Source organism: Gymnodraco acuticeps, unplaced genomic scaffold (assembly GCF_902827175.1).
Source record: "Gymnodraco acuticeps unplaced genomic scaffold, fGymAcu1.1, whole genome shotgun sequence".
Taxonomy (NCBI): domain Eukaryota; kingdom Metazoa; phylum Chordata; class Actinopteri; order Perciformes; family Bathydraconidae; genus Gymnodraco; species Gymnodraco acuticeps.
The window spans coordinates 421,822-446,931 of record NW_022991628.1 but is presented as its reverse complement, the minus strand read 5'-3'; the positions used below and the strand labels follow the sequence as shown (position 1 = coordinate 446,931).

The 25,110-nt window shown below is 38.3% G+C and overlaps 1 protein-coding gene across 1 annotated transcript in view; it reads right to left on the bottom strand.

Annotated features, from left to right (window-relative positions):
* Nucleotides 1-639: 639 nt before the first annotated feature.
* si:dkey-112m2.1 (transmembrane protein 132C) overlaps nt 640-25,110 on the bottom strand; it is a 185,834-nt gene continuing 161,363 nt past the window's right edge. The window contains exons 6-10 of the mRNA XM_034198122.1: nt 18,753-18,896; nt 13,103-13,311; nt 8,675-8,987; nt 3,452-3,643; nt 640-2,987 (exon numbers count right to left, since the gene is read on the bottom strand). Coding sequence (XP_034054013.1) covers nt 1,902-2,987; nt 3,452-3,643; nt 8,675-8,987; nt 13,103-13,311; nt 18,753-18,896 — 1,944 coding nt within the window. The 3' untranslated portion in view covers nt 640-1,901. The remainder of the gene's footprint in view (nt 2,988-3,451; nt 3,644-8,674; nt 8,988-13,102; nt 13,312-18,752; nt 18,897-25,110) is intronic.

The window sequence follows — 25,110 nt, the reverse complement described above, 5'->3', positions numbered from 1 at the left end:
TTCATAAGTACAGCAAGTGGGCAAGACAAATTGCCTAGGATATGTCACATTAACATGTAATAAGACAGAACTAAGTATTCTCTAATTAGGTTGCCCTTTCAGAAAGGGGAGCATGTCTGTGATCCTGTGGAATAAGACAAATTGTCTGAGAGCATTTGAAGCTTTTTAGGGCTCTGACACATTTGGCATAGAACTTTTTTACAGTTCATTATGTTGAAAAATTATACTAAACGGTATGATGCGTAATGCAAATTATGTTTCTTATGCCTAATTGTATTACAGATTCTACTGGATACTGCATTACTTTTTAATAGGGATCTGCTCATTAGGGATGTTCCGATTAAATCATTTTGTATTCTATAAATCATTCAATAATCTCTATCCAATATTCCTTTTTCCCTTCACTTCACACTTCGAAGTCCATTATATTCTGTTAATATAAATCCAATTAAAATGCCAGACAACCCTCTTTGTGGATTACTTATTTTCTTTTAAAACTGCCCTCTAGTATTACTCACTTCATTTTGATTTGTGTTAAAGCAATGTTTGTATATTCCCATAAACCAGTCAGATGAGTAAAACTAGACGCAACGACAGAACAATACGAAAGCCAGACCAATGAATCACACATGAGCATGATGGAGAAGAGTCACCTTCAGTTTTAATTAGTCCAGCAGCCAATTTTAAAACAGAGATAGAAAAAGATGGACTCTACTAATACTGACATTTGACAAAAGGAGTGAAGAGACAACTCACTTCAAAGTTTGTTGATTCACTTACATGTTATTCTGGGATCCAAAATGTCATACACAGTATTTTAAGATGTTAACTATATTAACCGATCTCCACCTAGACCATACAAACTGTAAACTGGACTCATTTTTATGGAACATTGTAAATGAACATACATTTTTTTAAGTGATTGTCGATTGATTTTCTTGATGATCAATGTTTCGTTAGTGTTGAATGCGACTTAATTCCTTTTTTTCAATATGTAGTATCAGTAGTAGTTTAAAAAGTCTACTCTCTGTAAGGTATGCAACTGAATCAAAGGGAAGGGGGGGGGGTCGCATAAATAATAAGATTAACATAAGAAGGGAACATTTATGGGCTGACACAAATCATAAACCAAAATCAACATACAGAAACAAACCCAAAATCCAACTTCAAGAAAAACACAATAATATTAAACTGACATGTCTCCAGAGGTATTAGTATTAGTTATCTACACACTTTCATTTCAGATCAGACACACATGCCTCCTCTTCAAAAATGTCATGCATGGATCTGGTTTCTGGAGACAAAAAAAAAACTACAAACAAAACCAAACCAAACCGCACTTTACAAAATATTACTATACATATAATACCTCCAGATCAAACTCTGAATTTATATACAATAAAAAAGTTATTTTATCTCTTCTCTCCTAGAATCTATAACTGCGGACATGTGGTACAGAGCAACTCTTAAAAAAACCAAACAAAGCGCAAAAAAGTACAACAAATACAACATTAAAACAAGATGAGTAAATAAAGATAAATAAAGAAAAACAAAGTACATGGCGCATAGAAAACGGAAATTGAACCTCAATTAAAGACAAGCAACGTAAATTTAAGTTAAGCAACAATATCAAATTCACATTTTCCGCTTCATAACTATGCTGTGGGGTTGTGGCAAATCATGTCCCGTCATGGTCCGTTGCATGACCCTTTCTGACAACTGTCATGGAAACAAGAAAGGCTGAATGCACTATCCTGTTGTCATGATAAGCAGTCCAACAGCAGGCCCCTTCAGTTTTTTGCGACCATTTTTCTTTTCCCACCGCCAACCCTCATCCCCAACTGATTCTGAAGGCATTCAGGTGAGTTTCTCATTAGTTCATTGAAAACACCCAGCATCCCCTATACAATGTTCTTAATTGCATTCTCATTAAGCTTGTCCATGTAGTCCCTAAGTTCCTTTGAGTCCCCAAGCTCAATGTCCGGACATACCCATTTTATCTCACTGGTCTGCATTAGTGCTAATGGGCTGAGCACAGGACAACCATTACTGGACCTGACATTGGAAAAGGTTGTGAACTTCACCCTCTTTCTCTTGGTGGTGGGTGAGTTAAGGGATTCATTCCTGTGATCCCTCCCACTCAAACTACAGCCTCCCACACTGGTATTTCCACACTGGATACTTCCATTCAATAGTTGACTCCCCTCCTCTAGGGTAGCGCCCAGCTCGTCCTGCTGCTGCTGCTGCTGCAGACAGAGCCCCTCGTCCTGGCCCAGCCAAACCCAGTCGTGAGCATGGGGCATTGTCTCCGTGGTCTCCAGGGTCAGCTGCTTGCTACGGTACTTGTATGCATAAGATATGCAGTTAATGAGAAAAACCAGGATAGCAAGGCAGAAGACTCCAAGTAGAGCATACATCCCGATCTCCAGGTCTGTCAGTCCTCGTCGGGTAGGTAACAAGTCGTCCACGGTGCTGCGGCTACGAGGCAGCTCTGCCTGGTCTGGGAATTCTGAGAATTCGTTTGGGACCCTGGCCCCGCTGTCTGCTGATAGACGGCCTCCATTAGGTCTCACTGGGACATGGCCCTTGATTGTTGTGGCGCCGCGGTTGACCAACCCAGTTTCCATGTCTGAGATAGATCCGCCATAATATGGAGGATCTGGACGTGTACGCCGGTCTCCTGGTTGTCTGTATTGCCCCTCCGGTTGACCAAACCTTGTCTGTATGTTTGCCATTCCACTGGCTAAGATAGTACGTCGTTTTCCCTTCTGGCACAACTCTGACGGGCTCATTTCAACGCGCACAAGCAAACCCTGTCCTTCCCCCTTGGCAACAATGATGGGCCACTTCCACGCCGCATTGCGTCGCACCGCCACCACCCGTTCATCCAAAGAGGTGGCAGTCAGAATAAAATGGGAAGGGTTATAGTTGTCCAGAGCAGTCATGGATCCATCACTGAACTGAAGCCAAGCACTAATGAGGGACTCCTAAGGAAATACACACACAAACAGAATTTGTATTCACTAAAACAGAGAAAATAACCCTGTAAATATAATAACAGTAATCGGCTCATTTTAATGCATAATAATGACTAGAGAAAACTGAGAGGCAAAATAAAGCATTAATTACAGTAGAAAGGCTCACGGAAACAACTGGATATGGAGCCATTATCCTGAAAGCTAAATATGCTTTTCTCTAAAAGGGAAGAGACGGTAGACCTTTTCCATTTGAAATTCTAATTACAGGAATAACAGAACTGTTCAGTGGTTGGATTTGGAAATCAAAGAGATGGCTTTACTATATCAAGAAGGAAATAATTAGAAAGGAAAAATTGCATATGCTCCACAAAATCAGTTTCAGCCATGGGTTTATAAACTCAATACAATGCAAAGTGCAGTGCTAATACGGTTAAGATTAGATTTTCCCTTATTTGGATGCGTTTGATTCGTACCTGTTTGAGCGAGTCGATGACTTCCTGTGTGGTTGCAGTGGCGACAATGGCCCTGTTGCTCCCTGGGCTGAGCTGCAGGGACAAAGAGAGTCCAGAAACCAACTGCACCCCCAGCTCCGTCACACTCACTTTGTCATCCAGCACCCTGATACTCCTCTCAGCCAGGACCGATGATGTCAGAGGGGACAGCACCTGCAACAAACAAATCAACTTGCTACTCGGTGGAACATTAAGAACCAGGATGACATTGTTACTATGAATGAAGAGGAAGAGACAATTTTCTAGCAGCTAATGTTGTTGACAATGATGTCCCTACAGATGATGGAATGTCCTGTCCAGGAGCCTTCCAAGCCAAAGACTGCACTTTTATATTGTGTTTTATCAAAAGTTGCCTTTGCAGTTGCTTCTTCAAATTCAGTCAAACTCACTGAGTTTCAGTGGTTCGCAATATGGAAACAGGCTTAAACTTTAACTTATGCTCAACAAGTCAAACACTATTTGACATTAAAGTCAAACATTATTTATCTTAACCGTTTAAAAACAGTTACAAATGGCTGTTGCAAAATACGTTTTATAATTTGACAAGGCTATGTATTTCGATATTTTCAGATACTAGATTATTCCCATTAGCCAAGACTAATACTTTTTGATTTCTTTACTATACCTCCCTATTCTTGTTTGTTTTCTGGATCAATCAAAAATGTAAATACAATTAAAGTTGCATTTCCTCTGTATTCTACACTCACTAAATTAAGTTACAAATCCACATGCACATCACCTCTGCATTGTGATTACCAAACGCACCGAACATAAAACACTCCTAAACTCACATGCAAACATATTATCTCCACCGCACAGATCTCCATCTCCCTGAGTTGCCAGAGGCGTAAGAATGTAAATAGTTGTGATATTGTTATGTGATGAGAATCCCTCCCATCCGCTCCAATTAGGGCTCCAGTCTCTCCTGCATCCGCCCCCTGCATTTACCAGCCGTAATGAACCGTCAGCACTGATAACTGCCTCATTTTACAGACCCCTTTTCCCTGTTTTCATCCCTTTGGTTTACCTCTTGTTTTCCCCCTTTTGCCTCCCACACAGTGAAACTGATGATCTTGAATGTTAAACAACGCTTAAATCAGTGTTGTCTCATAAAATGGGAAATTTGGTTTAACCTCATCTCTGGGATGAATGTAAAGGTTAAAAAGATAGACTGGTGGTGATTATCACTCTTAAAAATAAGCATGTACACTGATGGTCTGGAAGTTTTTTGTACTGATAAAAGTAGAGCATAATAAGCTGTGACACGGAGCGTTCATCAGAAACTAATGGGCTATAGTTAGAAATCATGGGCATAATCACTGCTGCTCTTCTGCTAAAGGTTATACTTAAACCAGCAGCATATTTGCTCCACCTTTGGCTGTGTAGATTCACATCATTATCGGTTAGTGACATCTGGCTGCATTATCTAGCCGAATACAACATATGCTATATTCTTTGCTCAGCCACCACTAAGGCTTAAGAACCTTAGAAATATATGCAGGTAAATGGGTGTAAACTTCAATAAGGTATTTTAAACTTATTTTTTGGTGCTTTTTTTGTTGTATTTTCTTGGTCAATTCGAACTTCTGATATTTTAAGAACTACAACGGACAACATTCACCTAAAACTGTAAACGGTATTTATTTACCTATTTATTTATAGAAAAACCATTTCTGAATCAGTATGTTTTTACATAATGTGAAGGTGTTTGTATTATACGTATATATAGTAACTGTAAATTGCCTGCCAACACCTACTGACTGCGTATGGAGCAAGAGTTAGAAACCCAATGCTGTTGGCAGAACAGATCACTGCAAATACTCTAAACAGCATTGGCAATGATTTCAACACATGGTACACATGGTACACATTTTACCCCATGGTTTACAGATGGTCTGAAGAAATTGCCAAATTTGTTGTTCACTTCCTTTATGCTGTAATAGTCGGCAAAGTTGCAAAATAAACTGGTGCAACCAACAATGTGTTTGACATTTGTTTCATGTCCTGTCTGTTTCTTTTATGTATTTATGCTATGTTTTCATACAGTTGTTGATGTACAACACTTTGTTCAACTCTGATGTTTTTAAATGTGCTATAGAAATGACATGGATTGGAATGTAACATATAACCCAGCACTTCCTAGACCTATTTCTCTTCGACTCTTCTGTAGAGTTAAATGGCAAAATGTGTTTTGCATGCAGAAAGTCTATCCATAACATGTCAGAAAGATGGTGCTTGAATGAATTCTTTCATTTCTGCTCGGACACCATTGAACTTGCAGCACAGTATATTAATGATCACATTACCAATTCTATGGCCACTATGGAATCTTTTAATACCTCAGTGGCCTTTTGAAATCCTTTGCTGTCATTTAATTGTCAAGTCCAAGTCCTTCATTGTAATTCTGAACAGTTTGATCAAAAATAAAACTCCTAATGCGTTCTGTATTCAAAGCCCTTTGAAATTGGTGAATGGAGTGTATTAGCACTATGTTTAATGGATAATTGAGCAATGGCTCCTTCCATATATTTTTAGAGAAACAAGCTCTCAATATCACATAATCCTTCAATGTCCACATTAGCTTATGGATTGTCTGTAAACCAGTACATTAACAAACAATAGGCATACTCTATATTGTTGAAATCAGTCCACACATGCAAAACCATTAGCACCAAAAAGGTAAAAACAATAGTTTGGTATACAAAATGGATCTCATTAACTCAATTGTTTGATTTCTAAAATGTCGCAGCTTGGACTTAAAGCACTTGAGATATTTTCCTAATTGGCTTCCGAATACAAATAATAGTAAATCAAAAACATGTTCTCCATAGTTCTCCAAAAACATTGTGTAACTGTTACTGCATTGTTCATTATTTGCTGATTAAATTAGTTATCCTGGGAAATCCTCAGCCCATAAGTTGCTGAAAGGCCAATGTGTACCTGTTTTGGAACCGCAGTATCTTTCAAAAAGACTGATTAAGATGCCTAGAAGGAGCCAATAAAGGATGGTATGAAGCTGTCCTTCACATTGACTGTGAAAAAGATTCTAGTAAAACAAAAAAAGAGTTCACGGCAACATGGTGATAAATGGCTTGTGTTGTTCTTAGGAACATTAGGATTGCCACCGGAATACGGAAACCTGGTGGTTCATTGAGATCATGCTTTGCTTTCTCAAGAGTTTACATGTTTTTACTGGATTAAGCCCAGAAGCGTTGTCTTAAATCAAGTGAATGTTTTCCTTCAGAATGATTTAACCTTTTCCACAGACTACCTGACCAGCATACCAAAGACTACGCTAACATAACTAATGCTTTGAGAAAAACATGTTGATATAATAGAAGAAACATTATATCCTATTCCTTCTGTGGTATAATTAACCTTTTAGTTCACAGACAGAGTTTGCATTTTAATGGGGAAATACTGTCACTTTTTATAGATAAAGGAAATCATCATTACCTGAGGGAGAGCTAGAACAAGCTGCTCTGTAAATAAAGCTGTGTATTATAGCAATGGCTTTAAATCCAATGTAATTGTACATATTTCTCTTTCAGTGATAATGCTTGGATTTCTGCATAAGCAATCTGAGAGCACTTGTTCTGCAAGGTTGACCTTAAATGTGACTGAATTAAACAGATGTCATAGTCTTTTTAATGTAGTTGTCAATGCATTGTTTGTCTTTGGCTTACTGCTATGAAAAACCAAGTAGCTTCTGCCACCATAGCCAGCATATAAGCGAGTATATAGCCACAAGTATAAAGGAAAACAAGCAATTGCCATTAGTGACATAACATCTACACAGATCAGACAAATGCAAATATACCACATTATAACTTTGAACCAATTTAAAAAGGCACACATTTTTAGTTCCTCCTTCTTTCCATTTCATCAGTATCAGTCTTAACACTCAATCCTAAATATCTTTTCATTTAGTTTTCCTTCTATTTAAACCATGTCCCTCACTCATGTAATCACTCCTGCAGTGCACTAAGCTCTACAATTGATTAATAAAAAAAACGAGATTATGATTCCACTCCACCGCTTTCACACAGTGTTGTTCTCTGTTGTGCTATCTTGTAAATGCCAGATAGGTGTTGATTTACGGTGCGAGCGGGCACGCGTGTTGTCCTGAGCTAACACCTGGTTGTAGTATTACAGAAATAGGAGAGAATGGGAGTGTTTGTGTGGGCGTAGGTAGAGTGAAATAGAGGCTGAAGAGGGGCAAGCTGTCATTAGACTGGCCTTGATGCTATGTTTCCCTGTCAGCTCAAGATAGGCTTAAGTATTTGTGCTATGCTGCGATCGATGTTGTTTTTGTACTTTCTTACCTTTCCATGGCCAAACATGTCTTCTTTCCCCTCTATATTACTTCCAATGGCTTATGTTGCTTTTATTTTCTTTCTGTACTATCTAGTTTTTTTGTTTTATGCCTCCAGCAGAAACAGAGCAACATTTGCACTCATCAGAGTTTTGTTTATGGCTAAAATTCCTTTCACCTTGATGCTCCATGATCACAAGTCAGTTCATTAGCTTTTGCTGTTGATCCTGGACAGGCAGTAAACAGATTGAAATGCTGAAAACAAGAGTTAAGAGTCACATTTGCGAACTCAACCACCACAACATTTTAGAAAGTCTTAAAGCCTCTATGAGCTACCATCTATAAGTTACACATTTGTTCAATTGCTCAAGGACATTTTGATTTGTGGAGCTTCTCCTTTCCTTTTGGATTGTTTAATATCCTGTTTTGAACAGAAAATAATTTTCTCAATGCATTTGCCTACTTCCTCTGCAATGCCTCCCATATCCTTTTTCTACACCAACTCAATGACTGTTTCTTAGTGGAAAAAACATACCAGGCGCATAAGAGCTTTGAGGCCGCATAAAAATTGAGGACGTTGGATTCAGAAAAATGCCACAAATGCCATGTTATTCTGAGTTGACTTAGGAATAGACCAAGTTTATTTGTATTAATTGCACGTTTAGTTTTGCTGCTCGCAAAAGCTATAGTGCAAGGTTCTTTGTCGACTGAAATGTATGTTGACACAACAGATGTGTCAGTCAATACTGATTGCTAAGGGCTCCCCTATCCGAAAAAAACAACCTCAAACAGTCTAAAAACTGAGGAAAAGTGAAACAAAATGGCAGTGTGCTTATCAGGCAAACAAAACACACACACTCAACACACACCTGTAGTTTGGTGATCCCAGGGCTCAGTCCTATAAGGACTTGGCCATCCAGCAGTTGTGCGACCTTCGGGACCTCCACCCTCAGAGAGTCCTTGACCAGTTGTGTGACCTCCACCTGCCAGTCGCTGCCCAGCAGGAAGTTCTGCTGGCCCTGCCCCTCCTCCTCCGTGACCCCTTTAACTTCTCCCGTATCTGCTATAAAGTGTGTGAGGACGCGCAGGGTGGTGCTCTGATACTGCGCCACACAGCCGCTGTCTGTCCTCCCGCCAGCTGCATCATCGTCTTCCTCTCTGTCGTCAGTGACTCTCTCATACCTGCATCAATGGGAAAGAGTACATAATCAATGAGAATAAAGGATTGATCGATTACTTCTGAAAGAGGCAGAAAGTATACTTGTTCCTGAATAAAAAAGTAAGGAACACACTTATCTGTATAGGAAAACAAAACTGAAGGTCATCACCAGCATAATTCAACTTTTTTTAAATCTCAATTCACTTTAGTCCCAGTTTTCATTATCACCATTAATGGCCATGAAGTGCGAACCCTCTGATGTATTTACTGCAGCCGATGCCTCCACTGTGCTGCAGGTTTACTCGACCTCCTGAAAGTCATATGCTCCCAGTGTTTTCAAAAATCCATTAAAAACAGCTTGCAGAGACAAACTGCTTTGTTTTCTCATTTTCTTTCAAAGGGCAACTGATATTTTGCTGTATGTCTGCCATTTATTTAGCCCACGGCAAACGCTTTGCAGATCTCTGAAAGATATGTTTTGTAACAAATAAATGCAAACCCAGTCTGGGAATTTTGTGACACTTTTGTTTTCCTCTTATTTAAGTCACATTTTACAAGGCCTTTTATCACTTTTACAGAGCCACATTAGAGTTGGGAAGGTCGCAAAGGAAGGACACGGTTGGAAATTGGATAAATCCTGCAAAGAATAACAAAAGAGGGCTAAGTGTTTCCATCTGCGATCTAATCAGACATCCAAACATTGATAGAAATAGACAGCTTGGTACAATTTAAAGTGGACCTATCATGCTATATTTGAAACATATTTTGTAGGGCCATACCTATACAAAACATGTTTGTGAAGTTTTTTTTTCAAAATACCAAACAGTTCACCCATTGTAGCCATGCCTCATACTGCTCAAACCCCTCTTTTGAAGCCCTGTTAGAGAAAGGCGGATCTTGGGTCCTTAGCTTGAAAAAAAGAAAAGGAGAGGAGGCGGAGCTAATGCCTGATCAGAATTCTACCGGAGATAAAGTTAAATGTGGTTGTGATAAAATGCCATCCTGTTTAAACCACGTCAAGGATTATTTCTGAAATAGTATGGAGCTCAAATGCTTTTTCTCTTGCGGGTTTATCACAAGGCGAGTTCTTTTTTTATTTCCTGCTTTTTAAACACATGTGCTCTTCAGTACAGGTTAGCTCTGAGTGTTAGCGAGGCTTGCTAATGTAAACAAAGACGTCAGGCATTGTTTCTGATAGCAACTTTCTGTGGGTACGCCGCCGGTATTACGTCACAGCGGATGCAAATCTGTATCCGCTCGTTGTATACCCGTTTTTAAAAGATTTGGGTACGGAGGAAAAGAGAGAGGGTTTTATTTTCTGACACTGCGTGAGTTCCCCGACGCACCGGGGACACATATGTATGTATAAAAGACATCACAAAGTGCATTTTGCACGATAGGTCCCCTTTAAAGTAAAAACTGTTTCAATGCCATTACTAGGCAAAATGTACATAGCAAATGTTTCAAACCAGTTTAACTGCACTTATAACATTACAAAACTCAATGGGATAGATAAGAACAGTTGATATCCTACTTTGCTATATTAAGGATCAAATTGATTCTGTTCGTCTAGTATTTTCTAAGTGGGTTGTCCTAAATCAAAAGTATAATGTACTTCCCATAGGTTGTAGGTTCCAAATATTTTCAAAAATACATAAAAAACACTTGTAGACAGAAATTGCTTCCTCAATCATATCCAGCAACAACAGAGTGTATTTCTCGGTCTCAATGCTAAACCATCTGAGCTGCAGTGACGGGTGAAATGTGGCCTTGGGACACAGATCTACTCTAAAGAGTAAACCTTGTTGACGATGAAAAAAAACATTGCTGTAACTGTTAGCCGTAAAACTTCGCTCTTATCCATCCACAACCTGCATCGATCTTTATTACCACAACGGTCTATTTTGCTCTCCTGTGCATTGCCATTGTCATATCTCTTCCATGGCTGACTCTCACTCTATATTTTCGACATTATTTTCTAACTTGACTTTCCTGCAATCTATTTTTCAACTCCCTCAGTCTGCATTTCTCACCTGTATCCTCTGTCCCTCTTCCAGCTCAGCCTGTATCTACCTCTCTTACAGTCATGTGGCCAGGGGGGGAGTGACAGTGACAGTTTACATTAGGTTTAATGAGGCATGGCCGGTCAGGCAGAAAACGGGCTGACAGGTTAACATGCTGTGGCCCAATGGCTTGGCTTAGTTCCTAACCTGCCTTTCATCCCCTCCCCTTCCCTTCCTCCCCGTCAGCTGAGGGATGGCGGGCTAAACCAAGGTGACATTTTTGGCTGGCAACAGAAACATGAGGTCAGGTCATGTTTGTCGCGGTGAGTGACAGGTCAGCCAAGGTGTTGCCGTGCAAAAAGGTGATGAATGTGAATGGGTCTCCACGCACACAATGATAAGCAATGCCAAGAAACATTTTATTTTTCTTCATTGTGCCTTTGGTGTCTCCACCTCGTTCATATCGTGCATTTTTTATGAAGTGATGCACTTGACAGGCCTGACTGATGGGATCAGGCATGGACAGCAGGGGGTATTTGTATTACAGTGCCACCCTGTGGAGTCTAGGAAATTGGAAAATATCACTGCAGTGACTTTGATCTAGCATAGTAAAAAGATGTTTCCAGTAAAGAGGTTCTGTGCATATAAAGAGTTATTAAAGCAGTTATTTCCATAACATCAACTGTGAGTGTTAATTTGCCCGGCCTATTAAAAATCAGATTTCTTCACACAGCCTTATCCATCAATCCCAGGATTGTTTCCATTTATTGCATAAATAGTACAAATTGGAACTTCACGTTCTAACTTATTGCTCATTTTAATGCTATCAATAATGGGACCTGTATGCCAAAGACGACATCACGTAATTACCGTTTTCATTTCACAGTAGGAATTGTGCATGAATGTAATATCCTGGCTCTAATAAACTGGGTATGGAACAATTTAATTCCTTTTTTAAATCACAAAAACTGTGCTTTGTGACTTCACCGTAGTTACTGTCTAAGATCACAGTGAATACTAATTTGTAAAAAATGCTATTAATAAATATAAATGAGTAAGTGTCCCTCAGTGATCATGTATTTTTATCATGAGGGTTATTTCTTAATTTAATAAAATGTATTCATAGTTCAAGAAAATATTTGTATTAAAACTCCCTGCACACTTTGTCCCTTTTCAGCTTTAGGAATTTTGTCCATGATCTGTAACGCTCCAAATTATAACTCATTTCTTATTCGGTTCTTTTTGGCGGATAATATTCGACACTCGTTACACCACCTTTGCAGCTGAACCTGCATCTTACAGTATGTCTCATATGTCACCACCTTTCAAATCCAATTTAATGCAGCCTTCATTCATTTAACCAAGTGTCGAATGGGATTCTCATTCAGGCAGGGTTTGTTAAGAAAAATCTCCTAGGTTAATTACCTAAATAAAGAAATTCAGGATATGACCTTGGACTATTTTAATATGGCCAAGTTGTGCGTTTAAATATAAGTTACTGGGAGAAAGCTTTTCTATTAAGGAAGGACCTTGTTCAATAGTTTAGTATTGGTTTAAGTAGCAAACCATTTAGCTGTGAATGTAGTGCTACAGTTACATTGAATAGGTGTAACATGTAGCCGAATACAGTGATGGAATATAACTAAGTATATTTTACTGAATGCTGTACTTGCATAACATTTGAAGTTACGTGTACTTTACTTGAGTGATTTTATTTAATGCTGTTTTTTATACTTAATATTGAAAGCCAGTATTGAACCTTTGTATTCATAACTATTATTTGACAACTTTAGATTCAGATTATTAGCTAATACAAAATATAAATCAACTAACAAGCCAACATTTATATAAAAGTTAACATATCCAGCAGCAATCATTACATTTTTTAAATTAACTCCACCTTTACCGGGTGTAATGGAGACATTTATACTTATCATAAACCATGAATTGCATTTATATTATTATGAAATGGGCCATAACCATTTTGTACTTAGAGTTCTAAGTACTGGAGTAATGGCATCAGAAATACTTCAGTAAGATTTTAAAGGCAGGACTTTAACTTATAACAGAGTATTTTTACACTGTGGTATTGCTACTTATTCCACCACTGACAGTTTATGTGCCACTGGCCTTACCTCCGGTTGCCTGTACTAGCGGGGACCCTCCAGCCTTTGATCTGGCTGAGCTCGGGGTCGGCCACATCGATGAGGAGGGGCAGGCGGGGCATCCACACGCTCATCTCCAGCTGGGCGCTGAGGAAACTGTACGTAAAGTTGAGCATCACCCTGGTCCTTCCTCTTGTCTCCTTACCGTTGACATACACATAGTCACATCGCTCTGACACCTAGAGAGAAAAGGGGAAGATTAGACCAGCAGAAGCATAATAGCCAAACCTAAAAAGATACAGAAACAAGCTAATTATTTAATAACAGCTTCTTAAAATGTATTCTTTATAACAAATGTGTGTTTCTATATGTGTAGTGGACAAAATATATCATTTGGAATGCTTTAAGGAAGATCAAGGTGTTCTTTTGGTCTTTTTAAATGCTGGATGGTGGAAGAAATTGCCACTGCTTTAATGAGTCCTGGAAGTCTCGAACATCTGCTGGCTTTCCTGTGTGTGTGTGTGTGTGTGTGTGTGTGTGTGTGTGTGTGTGTGTGTGTGTGTGTGTGTGTGTGTGTGTGTGTGTGTGTGTGTGTGTGTGTGTGTGTGTGTGTGTGTGTGTGTGTGTGTGTGTGTGTGTGTGTGTGTGTGTGTGTTTGAATGTAAGCAGATGCATCTTTATTGCACTTGCACACAGGACAATGTGTGCAACTAATGTGCCTTTGGTCCAACTTAAGAGATGGAGCTGAAAAAAGAGGAAAACCTTCAGAGAGCAAAACTCTGGCTCGAACCAAATTACGATTGGCCGCATTGGTTACCGTGGTTTCTCAGATGCATCTCCAACAGGGATAAATAGCAGGGACATAAGAAATGTGTTTTATCTTCAGAGCGCCAGAAGAAATATTTTCTCAATCTCTGTCATCTGTTGTCAATGTTTGTGTTTGTAATCACTTGCAATTTAATTTATTTCTATCCCAAATACCATCTTAAGCTTGATTGGCACAACTGGTAATTTCAGCACATGTCTTCACAGAATTGCCCCTTTGTAACAAATCACCAGAAGACTGTCATCTGTGTCCACTTCTTTGCATATAAGTTGGCAGCTTTACTCTCAAATGATGTCAGACCAGCCTCCTATCTCTGAGGAACAAAACTGTCAGCTTGGTATCTTGTCAGTTCTCTCCTCCTCCATTTTATTTTCCTCTTTCTCTTTCTCTCCCACTCTCATCATACCAAAACATCACTGTAACTCCTACATGTTCAGTCTTTCTGTGTTGAGAAAACAATGTGCTTCAGAATTATACAAAGTGGTGAGGGGAAGGTTTAAGATTTGAAATGAAGTTTTGTTTCAATGATTGGTTTCAGAAATCAAATTTAGGTTCACAATCAAGTCATCTGTGGCATGATGAGAAAACAATATACAACCCACATCTGTCATGTGTTTTACTGGCTATTGAACATTAGCATTGTTGAGCAGAGCGCTAGTGATAGGATCAATAGTGCAAGTCCAATGATGACTTTGTACGATTTCATTATTAACAATATTTAACAATTATTAGTTTGATTAACTGGAAAAACAAGTGGTTGATGCAAATAGGTATGCCATCTTTTTTACATGATTAATCAATAATCGTACAATTAATTGTCAACACTTTACTTTTGAGATTTACTTATTGCCAAAGACAAAAAGGCTAACACAGACTGTTCATGGCTTTTTAAAATGTGAGGTTTTTCGGCCTAACACTATTTGATACCGTTTTAATTTAAATATAGCTGGGATTATAGTCGAGCAGACAAATTGAGTACTGAGAAATTATTATGGTCATTGTTAATGACACATAAATGACTAATCCTATCAACAAAGTTACAGCCTTCAATGCATCTTGGCTTTTAAACTGATTCAGGCAGCAGAGATAAATAATACCGTAAAATACTTATCTGATATTGACAGTGCTCAACAATTCCTGAAGGTTTTATTCTTTAGAAGTGATACGTGATACATCTATTTTTAAATGTAGAGCAAAGTGCTTTTGGATGGAAATAAAAACTGTGGCTTCTCTTGTTGTCTTTTATAGTATTTAATTGGACAGAAGAGCACTGCAGTTGTCTTGAAATGAGTTGTACACTACAATATGCTAGGTACATGTATTATATTTCATAAATGTAATATAGCACAAATTGTTTGAAGAATTACAGCTCTCGTTGGCTATGAACAGTTGATGCGAGTTGATGATAACGGATCAGATACTGTTAGTGAATGTGTCTATTTGGTAGGTGTGTGCACATTGAAGTAACAGAAACACACACATAGACGACATGCACCAATGTGCAGGCTTTCAAAGGGCAACCATCCAAAGAATGAGCTGAAACACTCTACTTCACTCCTCATTGAGTCTCTTAAGCCTCACCTCTATTTTTGTTCCTTTTGCCATGTCCATTTTCTCTCTCCCCCTTCTCTCTCTTTCCCTCTCCCTCCCTGTCTCCCACCCCAATGCTGAACACATTTTCTGTGAGCTCACTTCTACCTTTCAATCTGTAGTTTTGTACCACTTTCGTATCTAAATTCTAGATCCATCTTCCCCTTATGAAAGTCATTAGAAATGATAACCAAGATTTAATTGTGATCTCTCGAAGGTGACATCCCCCGCTCTGCATGAGCAATGTATCACTGTGAATGTGTCATGAGGCCCTGCAAAAATCAATGTCACTACTCAATGGAAACAATCCATTGTTTTGCTAATAATGCGGTTTTCAAATTGATGCAGAGTGGCAAACACAGATAAGACACTGCAGGATCCAATTCAGTGTGAGGCATACGTGGATGAGTTTGTGACTGAAATGATATCTGACAAAAAATGTCTGTACTGGGACAATTCTGTTGTGGCTGTTTTGTAAAGTATGTCAAGATTTTTTTCATTCCCCTAAAATATATTTGTCGTAACAGGTAACACATTCAGGGCGCTGAGCATAAGTGCATTTTTTCTTCTTCTTGGACCATCAAGTATGTTCAGTTTCCATCATTGTCAACTATAAAGATCTCTTAAATATATAAAGTTAATTGTAGTAGGAGGTTCAACTGTTTATTAATACACCTTGTGCTCGACATCATGAGAACAATCTAGTACAACTCAAACTGAAACTGAATATCTAAACACATGCTTGTTTTGATTTTGTCTTACAATCAATCTTCCCTTTCTAAATCAATAAATATAGACAATATTGTCTCATCTTTAGCTTACAATTTAGGTTTTAGCTTTGTTTCACACAAACACTTCCTCACTGCTTATTACCTTTCCCTTTTCTGCGGGAGTAAATTCTATAGTCTACACTAAAGTAATGATAATATGTGTTTTGCCACTTGTTGAGCATAGAAATGCCTTGAAAGCCAGTCAAAAGCAGCAATGTCCCACTGAGTCATGGACATGCCTGGCCTCACCTGTTAACCTAAGCACTGCATATTGCATTATGATAACAGGCAGAGTAGGCAATTGGCATGTAGAAATGGAAACATTGATATCATGTCTACAGGGGAGATAAACCCACAACACAAAAGGCTTGGTGTCAGGTTGGCTGTGACCTAGGGATTGTTCAACATTTGATGAACTATTTTCAAAACTGCTTTAAGAAGTTGAGAAAAAAAATTCTTTACTGGCTATGATAAATGAGCTATGTCGGGCAAGATTGTGCTCATGCCGTTGCATTATAACGGGTTGTTAAGCAATCAATTAAGGCTAATGATAACATTATCTCTCGGAGAGGACTGGCCATAATGGCAGTGATTCATTGGCTGATTATTTTTCCGTTTCAACATTTGGTCTATATCATGTCAGATACTAGTGAAATAAGGACAGTCACGTTTTTCCAGTCTGAGGCAGCTTCTTGAAATGTCTCGTGTTGTCAACCCAAATCACTGAAAACTAAGAAAAACAACAAATTACACATTTGAACAATTTGACAGGCAGTAAAATCTGATTTTTTGGCATTTTGGCTTTTAAATGACTTGATTGATTAGGCAATTATCAAATAGTTTTAGGTCAGTATTGTGCTGATTGAATATTAATCTATTTAGCTCTACAGTCAAAGATACAATTTGTATCTGTTGGGTCAAATGAATCTAAAATAACCACCATCTTGGTATGTTCCACAGTTTTAAGTTTACATAAGTGTTTTTTATGGGGTAAGGTCACCAAGGACTCGCTCCATTAGTTTCAGGGAAACAGTGAGGGAGGATGGAGATGCTTACTGATAAAAAAAAAAATGTTTTTATCATGGCTTCCGTTTGAAAATAGGGTGGAGGAAGGAGGGGTGAGCATATTATTCCAAAACTAGCCGGGTGGGCAGGGGAGTGTGCTACTGAGGTCAGCGTCACAATGTGTGGTACTTCTACAGTGGATAATTAAACCCTTTGAGAGATCTTCCGCTTCTTTTCTCTCTGATATGCATGTACGGTACACAGAAACACAACAAATCCGCTCCAATATAACACAAGCACATTGCAACATTATTCCTTTTCTACTCAATATTAAGAACAAACACTTTATTCACATTTCTCTCACTTATTTTCCTTCCTTTACATAATACTATAGGGACATGTTGAGGATCAGATATTATATCTGGAGTTGTTATAGTAAAAAGCTCCACCTTTTACTTTAAATATTCGATTGTACTCGTGGCTTTGCGATTTGTTTTTGATTGACAACAAATCCAGTGTATAATTTCCCCAAAGCATTCAGTCAGGATTGAGATTAATTACCTACGCTTTCAGGAAGCCATACATTTACAGAGATTTAAAACTTGCAGATAGAAAATCAATCAACCATTTTATCACTTTTTTATGGTTTCTCAAAGTCATATTTTTGGCAAGTGATGATGAAATTGCAAACAGGAGCTGTTAAGAAAATAAGTTCTTGTTCATGCATACATTAAGCTTTGAAATAAAAACCTTTTTAATGCAGGAAATTACCTAATTTGAGGGCCTTTCATTTTTTCAATAATATTCAATAACAATATTTTAAAAAAAATCTGGAGGCAAGTGAAATAAGCAAGGCAGATTGGAGTTTCAATTTTGTATAATATAAATCCAAGCTTCTGTCTTCTTATTTTGGTTCAGATGTCGGCTTATATAATAAAAAAACAAGACATCTTTCTGTTTTCTCTCTTTCTAGAAACACTTTTTGTGACAATGCATCAAAATAGTATTCTGAAAACATGCTGACTTTATGATTGTGTGTTCATGTTTCCAATATAAAGTATACATTGTTGATACATCTGGATCTATAAAAGAAGGTCTGCATAAGTGAGCCCAAGATGCAGTTGTAGATACACTTTAAAGCACAACTCCAGAGAAAAAGCTGAAATGCTTTCTTTCAGCAGAAAGGCACGTTGTTTCTTTTATTTGTTTTTCAGACATTCCCAGGTATCGATTTCACACCTGAGGATAACTTCTCAATTTCTGGCATACCGACCAAAAGAGAAGGGAAAGTCAGGCCTTATTTTGCTGTAGAAAATGTAGCACCTGCTTCCCAGACTAATGGGCACAAATCACTTCTACAACCCGGCTATCTTTTATTCATCCTGCTCACCCACCCACGTACCACAAAACAAAACGTAGCATGAAGCAGGAGACGAATTGGAAAAAGGTAAAACAAAAAGCAGCTGCTCAAAACACGTTCCCCACTAACCTTAATAACCTGCTCATCTGTTGACTTGCACTCCACTGACTCGGTTACATCAGAGACCGCTCCGTCTGTTCCTACGGTAACTACCTTCACCGGCACGGCTACCGTTCGCCCATTGAGGACAGCTGTGTTGAGGATCTCAGTGTCCTGCAGGGGAAAACAGAAATACATCAATCAGTTTTAGCGCTAACAACATAGTGATCCTGGGGACTAGCAAATAACACAAGACGGATTCTGAATTTTGGGATTTGATATCAGTATTGAAGACTTTCTATTTATCTATTTACATTTCACATAACGACACAACATACACTATCATTTATAGGAATCCATAAAATAAGGTTGTGTAAGAATTTTGAACAAGAGAAATTGTTATTTGTGTGATGCCCTGGTTTAGAGACCATTTCTCTCGACGAAAGCTAAGGGGATATTTCCATAGAATTTTTAAGCACTACAGAAATGAAGGTATCTGGCAAACAAACGTTAATTATCCTTAGTTGTCCACCATCCTTAGTTGTTCAACATTTTTGAAATAGCTAAACTGGGGATGACTAGTCTCTAACTAAGACACAGTTTCTAAATAACCTTAGACATCTTCTGCCTGTCTTTAAAGCAATTTACATAATTGAAGGTATATACTGTATAGATTATATTTTGTCGGTAATAAACCTCGAGATAAAGCTCCAAGCTCTTATGGGAAATAAGATTGTATGCTGTCTTGCTAGGATTAAGATAGAATGTAATGATAGAGTGCATTTAGATTTCTCTAGGTCTTATTGAGTTAATAGATTAAAGCAAACTTGGAACTATTTTAAACAACGGATAGCCTCCACCTCTGTAGTTATTTTCAAATAATGTCCTAATAATGGTCATTTGCTAATATTGGTGACATTGCATTAATTATTTATTTATTTAGACCAGGATCTTTTTCACGGCAGCCCTTGCTAAAACAGTCAATACAAAAAACACATAGTTACAGACATAGAACACAAGAGGATTCATGAATTCATGAACAAAAAATTAAGCATAAGGAACCAACATTTCCAAAGGGGATTTCAAAATAAGTATTCTGGTTAAATTACAAGCATTTTAAGGAATCTGCCTTAAATCATTTCAATATGGATCGAAAAAACACTTTACAAGGTAAATTAATTGAGTTTCAATTAATGATCCGAAATATTCCAGGCCTACGATAGAATATACAAATGCTCTTCCAATTCTGCACGGGCACATGAACGTTTTCCTGAGAAAGAAAAGAAGAGTAATGAAGATTGAGAGTGCTATTTGTTTGTTGTTCCGCCGTGAATGTGTCACATTTCAACCTATCATAGCACTTTTCAGAACACTAGTTACAAAGTAAATAGACCCTACACCACAATGGGTAACATTTAACACACTCATTCCAAATGTCCTGAATTAATCACTCAGCGAAGTGCACAATAACAGCATAATAAATACAGAATCACATAGTGTCGGAGCAACAAATTAGAAAAGGCCAATGTGTACTCACAAGCTTTTAGAAGTTTTTCAAAGTAGCACTGACTCAGCTGAGGGGGAGGCTTTTGAATAGTGTCGACCTTAACAGGAACATCTAAATCCCCTTTTGTTTCTGGTCCAAATAACACTTCCCAGAGTTGTGTGCGTGTGTGTGTGTGTGTGTGTGTGTGTGTGTGTGTGTGTGTGTGTGTGTGTGTGTGTGTGTGTGTGTGTGTGTGTGTGTGTGTGTGTGTGTGTGTGTGTGTGTGTGTGTGTGTGTGTGTGTGTGTGTGTGTGTGTGTGTGTGTGTGTGTGTGTGTGTGTGTGTGTGTGTGTGTGTGTAGTCTACTTAAAAAACGTATTCAAACATCTTATTTTTCGAGGTCCAAGACTTCTTGATTCAAGCTTTTGTTTCCATTCCCTTCACATCACATTTACTTTGTAAATGTCTTGAAGGCCAACATGGTGATGAACAGCCATGAACTTATCTATTTACTGCTAAAGCGCTAATGTACTGTGATGACTGTCACTTTGTGCACTTAATAAATGTCAATCTGACACTGTGCCACAATCAAAATGTAACTGTTCATTTACTTATCAATTAATGTTCTACACTGCTAGGAATATATAAACTTTGTTGGTTAGACTAATAAACGAAAAATAACGTGAGCTAACAAATGTTCCTCCTTATGTTGGCGTTTACTACAAATCTTTAAGCATATGCTATAACAATAATACTACTTAATTCAAAGTTGAAATAAAGCACCAGAAATATTATTTTTAATAGATGCATTATCTTCCCTTGTCAAGACCTGGCGCTTACATTACCCAGAATGCCACCCAACCAGTGTGTTATCTCCTATTACAACACTGCTTGCTTGAATACTTGATTCTGATTGGTCAATTAGGACATTACAGATTGTTAATGCTCGCTATCAATTCTGCTAAGCGTCACATGACTGTTGCGATGATGGCTAAACTGTCCGCAGGGGCCATCATTAATGACATCACTGACAGTCCCTGAACATGATCCTTTTCCTTTTAAAAATTATTGAGCCTCAAAAGTATTTTTACACATTTTTTTCACAAATGAAGTAGTACTCCACAAGACCTTTAAACGCATGATGTGTATAATGGTGCAGTTCCCCTTCAATTAAGGATTTGCAGTGAAATAGTATCATTCACAATCATTTTAGTCTTTCATAGCTATTCCCCGGTACTCCTTTCAAGCGGGAAAAAAACACAACTTCAACAATAGTACTTTATGTGAATTTGCAGGCGTCAGAGAGATATCACAAGATACACTTGAGAATTGAAGGCCTTACAGAGAAGCAGGAAGAAGATAATGAGATCAATTAAGACAACGTCTGGTAATCCTTTAGCTGTACAGACGATGTGCTATAACAGTGGATCCTGATCATCACAGCTTAGTTTCTCTGAAAGACTGCTAAGAGGCCGACAACTTTGAAAGGCAAACGAAAACTGATCTCCAGACAGCTCTTTGTTCATCAAAACCGGTGCCTCACTGTTTGATTTGTTTCTTCACCCTCATGCATCCTTCTGAGAAAAAAAATCCATAATTTAAAGCTCCGGTGAAGATTAAGGAATTCTTAGCCAATTAAAAAGAGGTATTTTCTCACTTGTTGCTTTCGCACATTTTCTGTTTTCTGATAGCACTCTCTGACATCTGTTTGGAGGTTATTCCCTCCAGAATGTCAATAGTCCAATCTTAGATACTCTTTGAAGGATTAAAGAAGTAGTCTTTTTTCCCCTCTCTACCCCTATCTACTAAAGCAGTGGTTCTCAAATGGGGGTACGCGGACCCCTAGGGGTACGTTGGAGTACTGCAGGGGGTACGTGAGATTTATTTTTATGTTCATGAAAAAAAAAAAAGGAAATCTAAATCTAACGAAGTTTGAGCAGAGTGGGTTTTATATTAACAGAGTTACACATATTTCAAAACGCGAAGTATAATAACTGCAGTGGCCTTCCTGTCACTGAGAATAACAAAGATCCTCAGTGAAGCACAAGCCCATGTTTCACTATATTGTAAGTACAACTTATTAAAAAGATCAATTCAATGCAACTAATGTCGTCTTAGTGTTATGGCATGATGTTGAACTTGGTTTGCCATGAATTTAGTGATGGATTGTAAACATTTGAAATGTAGCATTTAAGTGTTTCTCAGTTACAATGTTGTTGTTTTAATAAATCAGACACCGATGGTGCAGCACTGTACTGTACCTCTTTATATAGGCATTTCTTCCCTAACAAATTGTTTTTGTGCTGATCAGGGGGTACATTGCTGCATTATTTTTTCAAAGGGGGTACATTATTGAAAAAAGTTTGAGAATCACTGTACTAAAGGTTGCAATTTTCCCAAAGTTGTCACTCCAAAATAACGCCAACACTGGTCACACACCAGACTGTTTAATAAAACTGTCCACATTACGTCTTCTTTGCTCAAGACTTAAAATGAAGACAATGGGTAGGTGGACAATTTGCTACCTTATGTTATCGTGAAAAGGTAAGAAACAATATTGAAACGGAGTAGTTATTTTCCTATTCTTACTCACAATCTCAGAAAGGACTCCAACTTTCTCCAACTGACACGGGCGATGTTATTAGCTGTCGATCATGGCTTTTAGTGAGGCACCTATTCAAGGTTTTTTAAATAAACAATGCCATCCAGTGACAACTTTTCACTGAGGTTTCAAGAAAAATGCTATTTAAACTATACCCTGACAAAATGCAGGTGATCCAACGCCTTACATATTCACATGTTTGAAATGACTGGCAGAATTCATTAGAAAGATCTTCCTCACTGCAAATAGTTTGTCACATCAGACCAATTGGTTACAATGTGGGGATACAAAATGCTAATGCCTGCCCTTTGAGACCTTTTACCAATGCTTATCCCTGTTCCCTTGTGAACAATCAACACCTTTGCTCATAATCGATTGAAAAGAACGAATGTACCATCTCGGGAGACACGTAAGCGCCTATAAAAAGTGTTTTGTGCTCCGTACATCTACGGGTCTCTTCTCACATTATGAGCCATTAACACCAGAACAACAGTATAAAAAAGAGGGGCCTATATAAGCTTTGACATTTATTACGGAGAGCATTTGTGCCATAAAGAGTGTAATATCGAGTGGGCTCTAAGTGGAATTTAGTGTTGTGATTAGTGAGTGATTCATAGGTAAAAAAGGAGTATTTTCTTTCCATGAAATCGGCCCTTCCGACACTTGCCATCTTCTGGCTGCCCAACACACCCCTGGGGTTATATAGGAGTTACATGCATGTTCTATTCATGAAGCCTATTTGTACACAATGCAGATAATCTCTCTCCAAAGGGCTCCATTATTGCCTACACACACATATGCTACATTCACACCAATGGATCATAGGTATAAGCACATATGGCACACACAAACACACCCTTGCTGCCCAGCTCATAAAAAAAGAGTCCTGGCTCCCTGGCACAGCCGCTTATCTTAACAACATCTCATTGCGGTCCAGGGAAGAGAGCACGGAAAAGAGAAGAAAGGCGAGAGAGGGAAGAATCGATAAAAGACCATTACGCTTCTGTGCAACAAGGATAAAAGGAGGGGAGTGTGTGGGGGCTGATATGGTTGCGGATGAATGATGTGTAAGGGAGCAGACAACCTACAGAAGCACCCCTTTTAAAGAATAGTCACTGTATATGGATGTCAGCAAGCTCAAGGACAGGGCACACACTGGTGCTGGGAAATCAAAGCTACAAAACTCTGAGCAATATACTGTATATCTCCTGAGATCTGACCATGGGTGGCTATGGAGGATGTTTGAAACCACCAGTTTGTCTTCCAGCTAGCCTGAGGGCAATTTCATCCTGGAAACTGCCACTATTTTTATAGTTTTTCATCATTTTTAGAAACCCATACAAAAAAGGTTTATCACAAAAGACTCATGAGGCAATGTCAACTATTTGAAATGCTCAAGGCTTCGTTCTTTTTTGTCAGCGTCAAAATTCTCCTTGCCCATGTTCACCCCACGTTGCTTTGTCATGATTTTATGACACTTAAAATAATTGCACTCTTATTGAACATCTATCCATCAACATTATATAGAAATGCATGAGTTGCATTTTATAGCACACAACAATTACTTCATTTTGAAGTTTTCTACATCAGCTATTTGTGACACCAAAGAACACAATTGTATACATAAGGATACATGGATGTAATCAGATTTTCCCTCGTTTACCAGTGAAACACAAACGATGCCTAAAGTTATACAATTCCAGGTTTACTCAAGGTGAAAATTGCCATTTGATTTATGCGAATTAACGGGAAGTCACAGGAATAAAATGTCAACATAGGGGTTGTCTTTTCACATTGTATATAGATCAATTCACCACAGTAATATATTCCAAGCTTGCATGAAAACATGTAGTGCTTTGAGGGCAGCAGTGTTGGTATTAGTGTGGGCAGTATGGTAGAGAGAATGCAGTGTGCAGTCTGAGGGTCTTAATTTTAATGAGTATTTATTTAATGGTATGCTTGCAAACTACTGTACTGTATATACAGTGCATATATTCATATCTACAATTAAATCAAAGGACATCATTAAACAGTAAAAAGCCTATAATTTGATGTTGTATTACCCAAAAAACAAGATAGGGTAAAACATTTTTAAATCCCAAAAGTGCCCCAGTGATACAAATAAATAAATTGATTTGACCTATCCAGTTGCCTTCAAGTCAATACGAGTTCTACATCTCTTTGTACAAGTCACTTCAGTACACCCTGTACCAGAGAAAGCTGTAAGCCCAGGAGGAGACATCAGAGCACACTCATAACTAATGCTATATATTTATAAAGAGGGGGAGGAGAAGGAGACA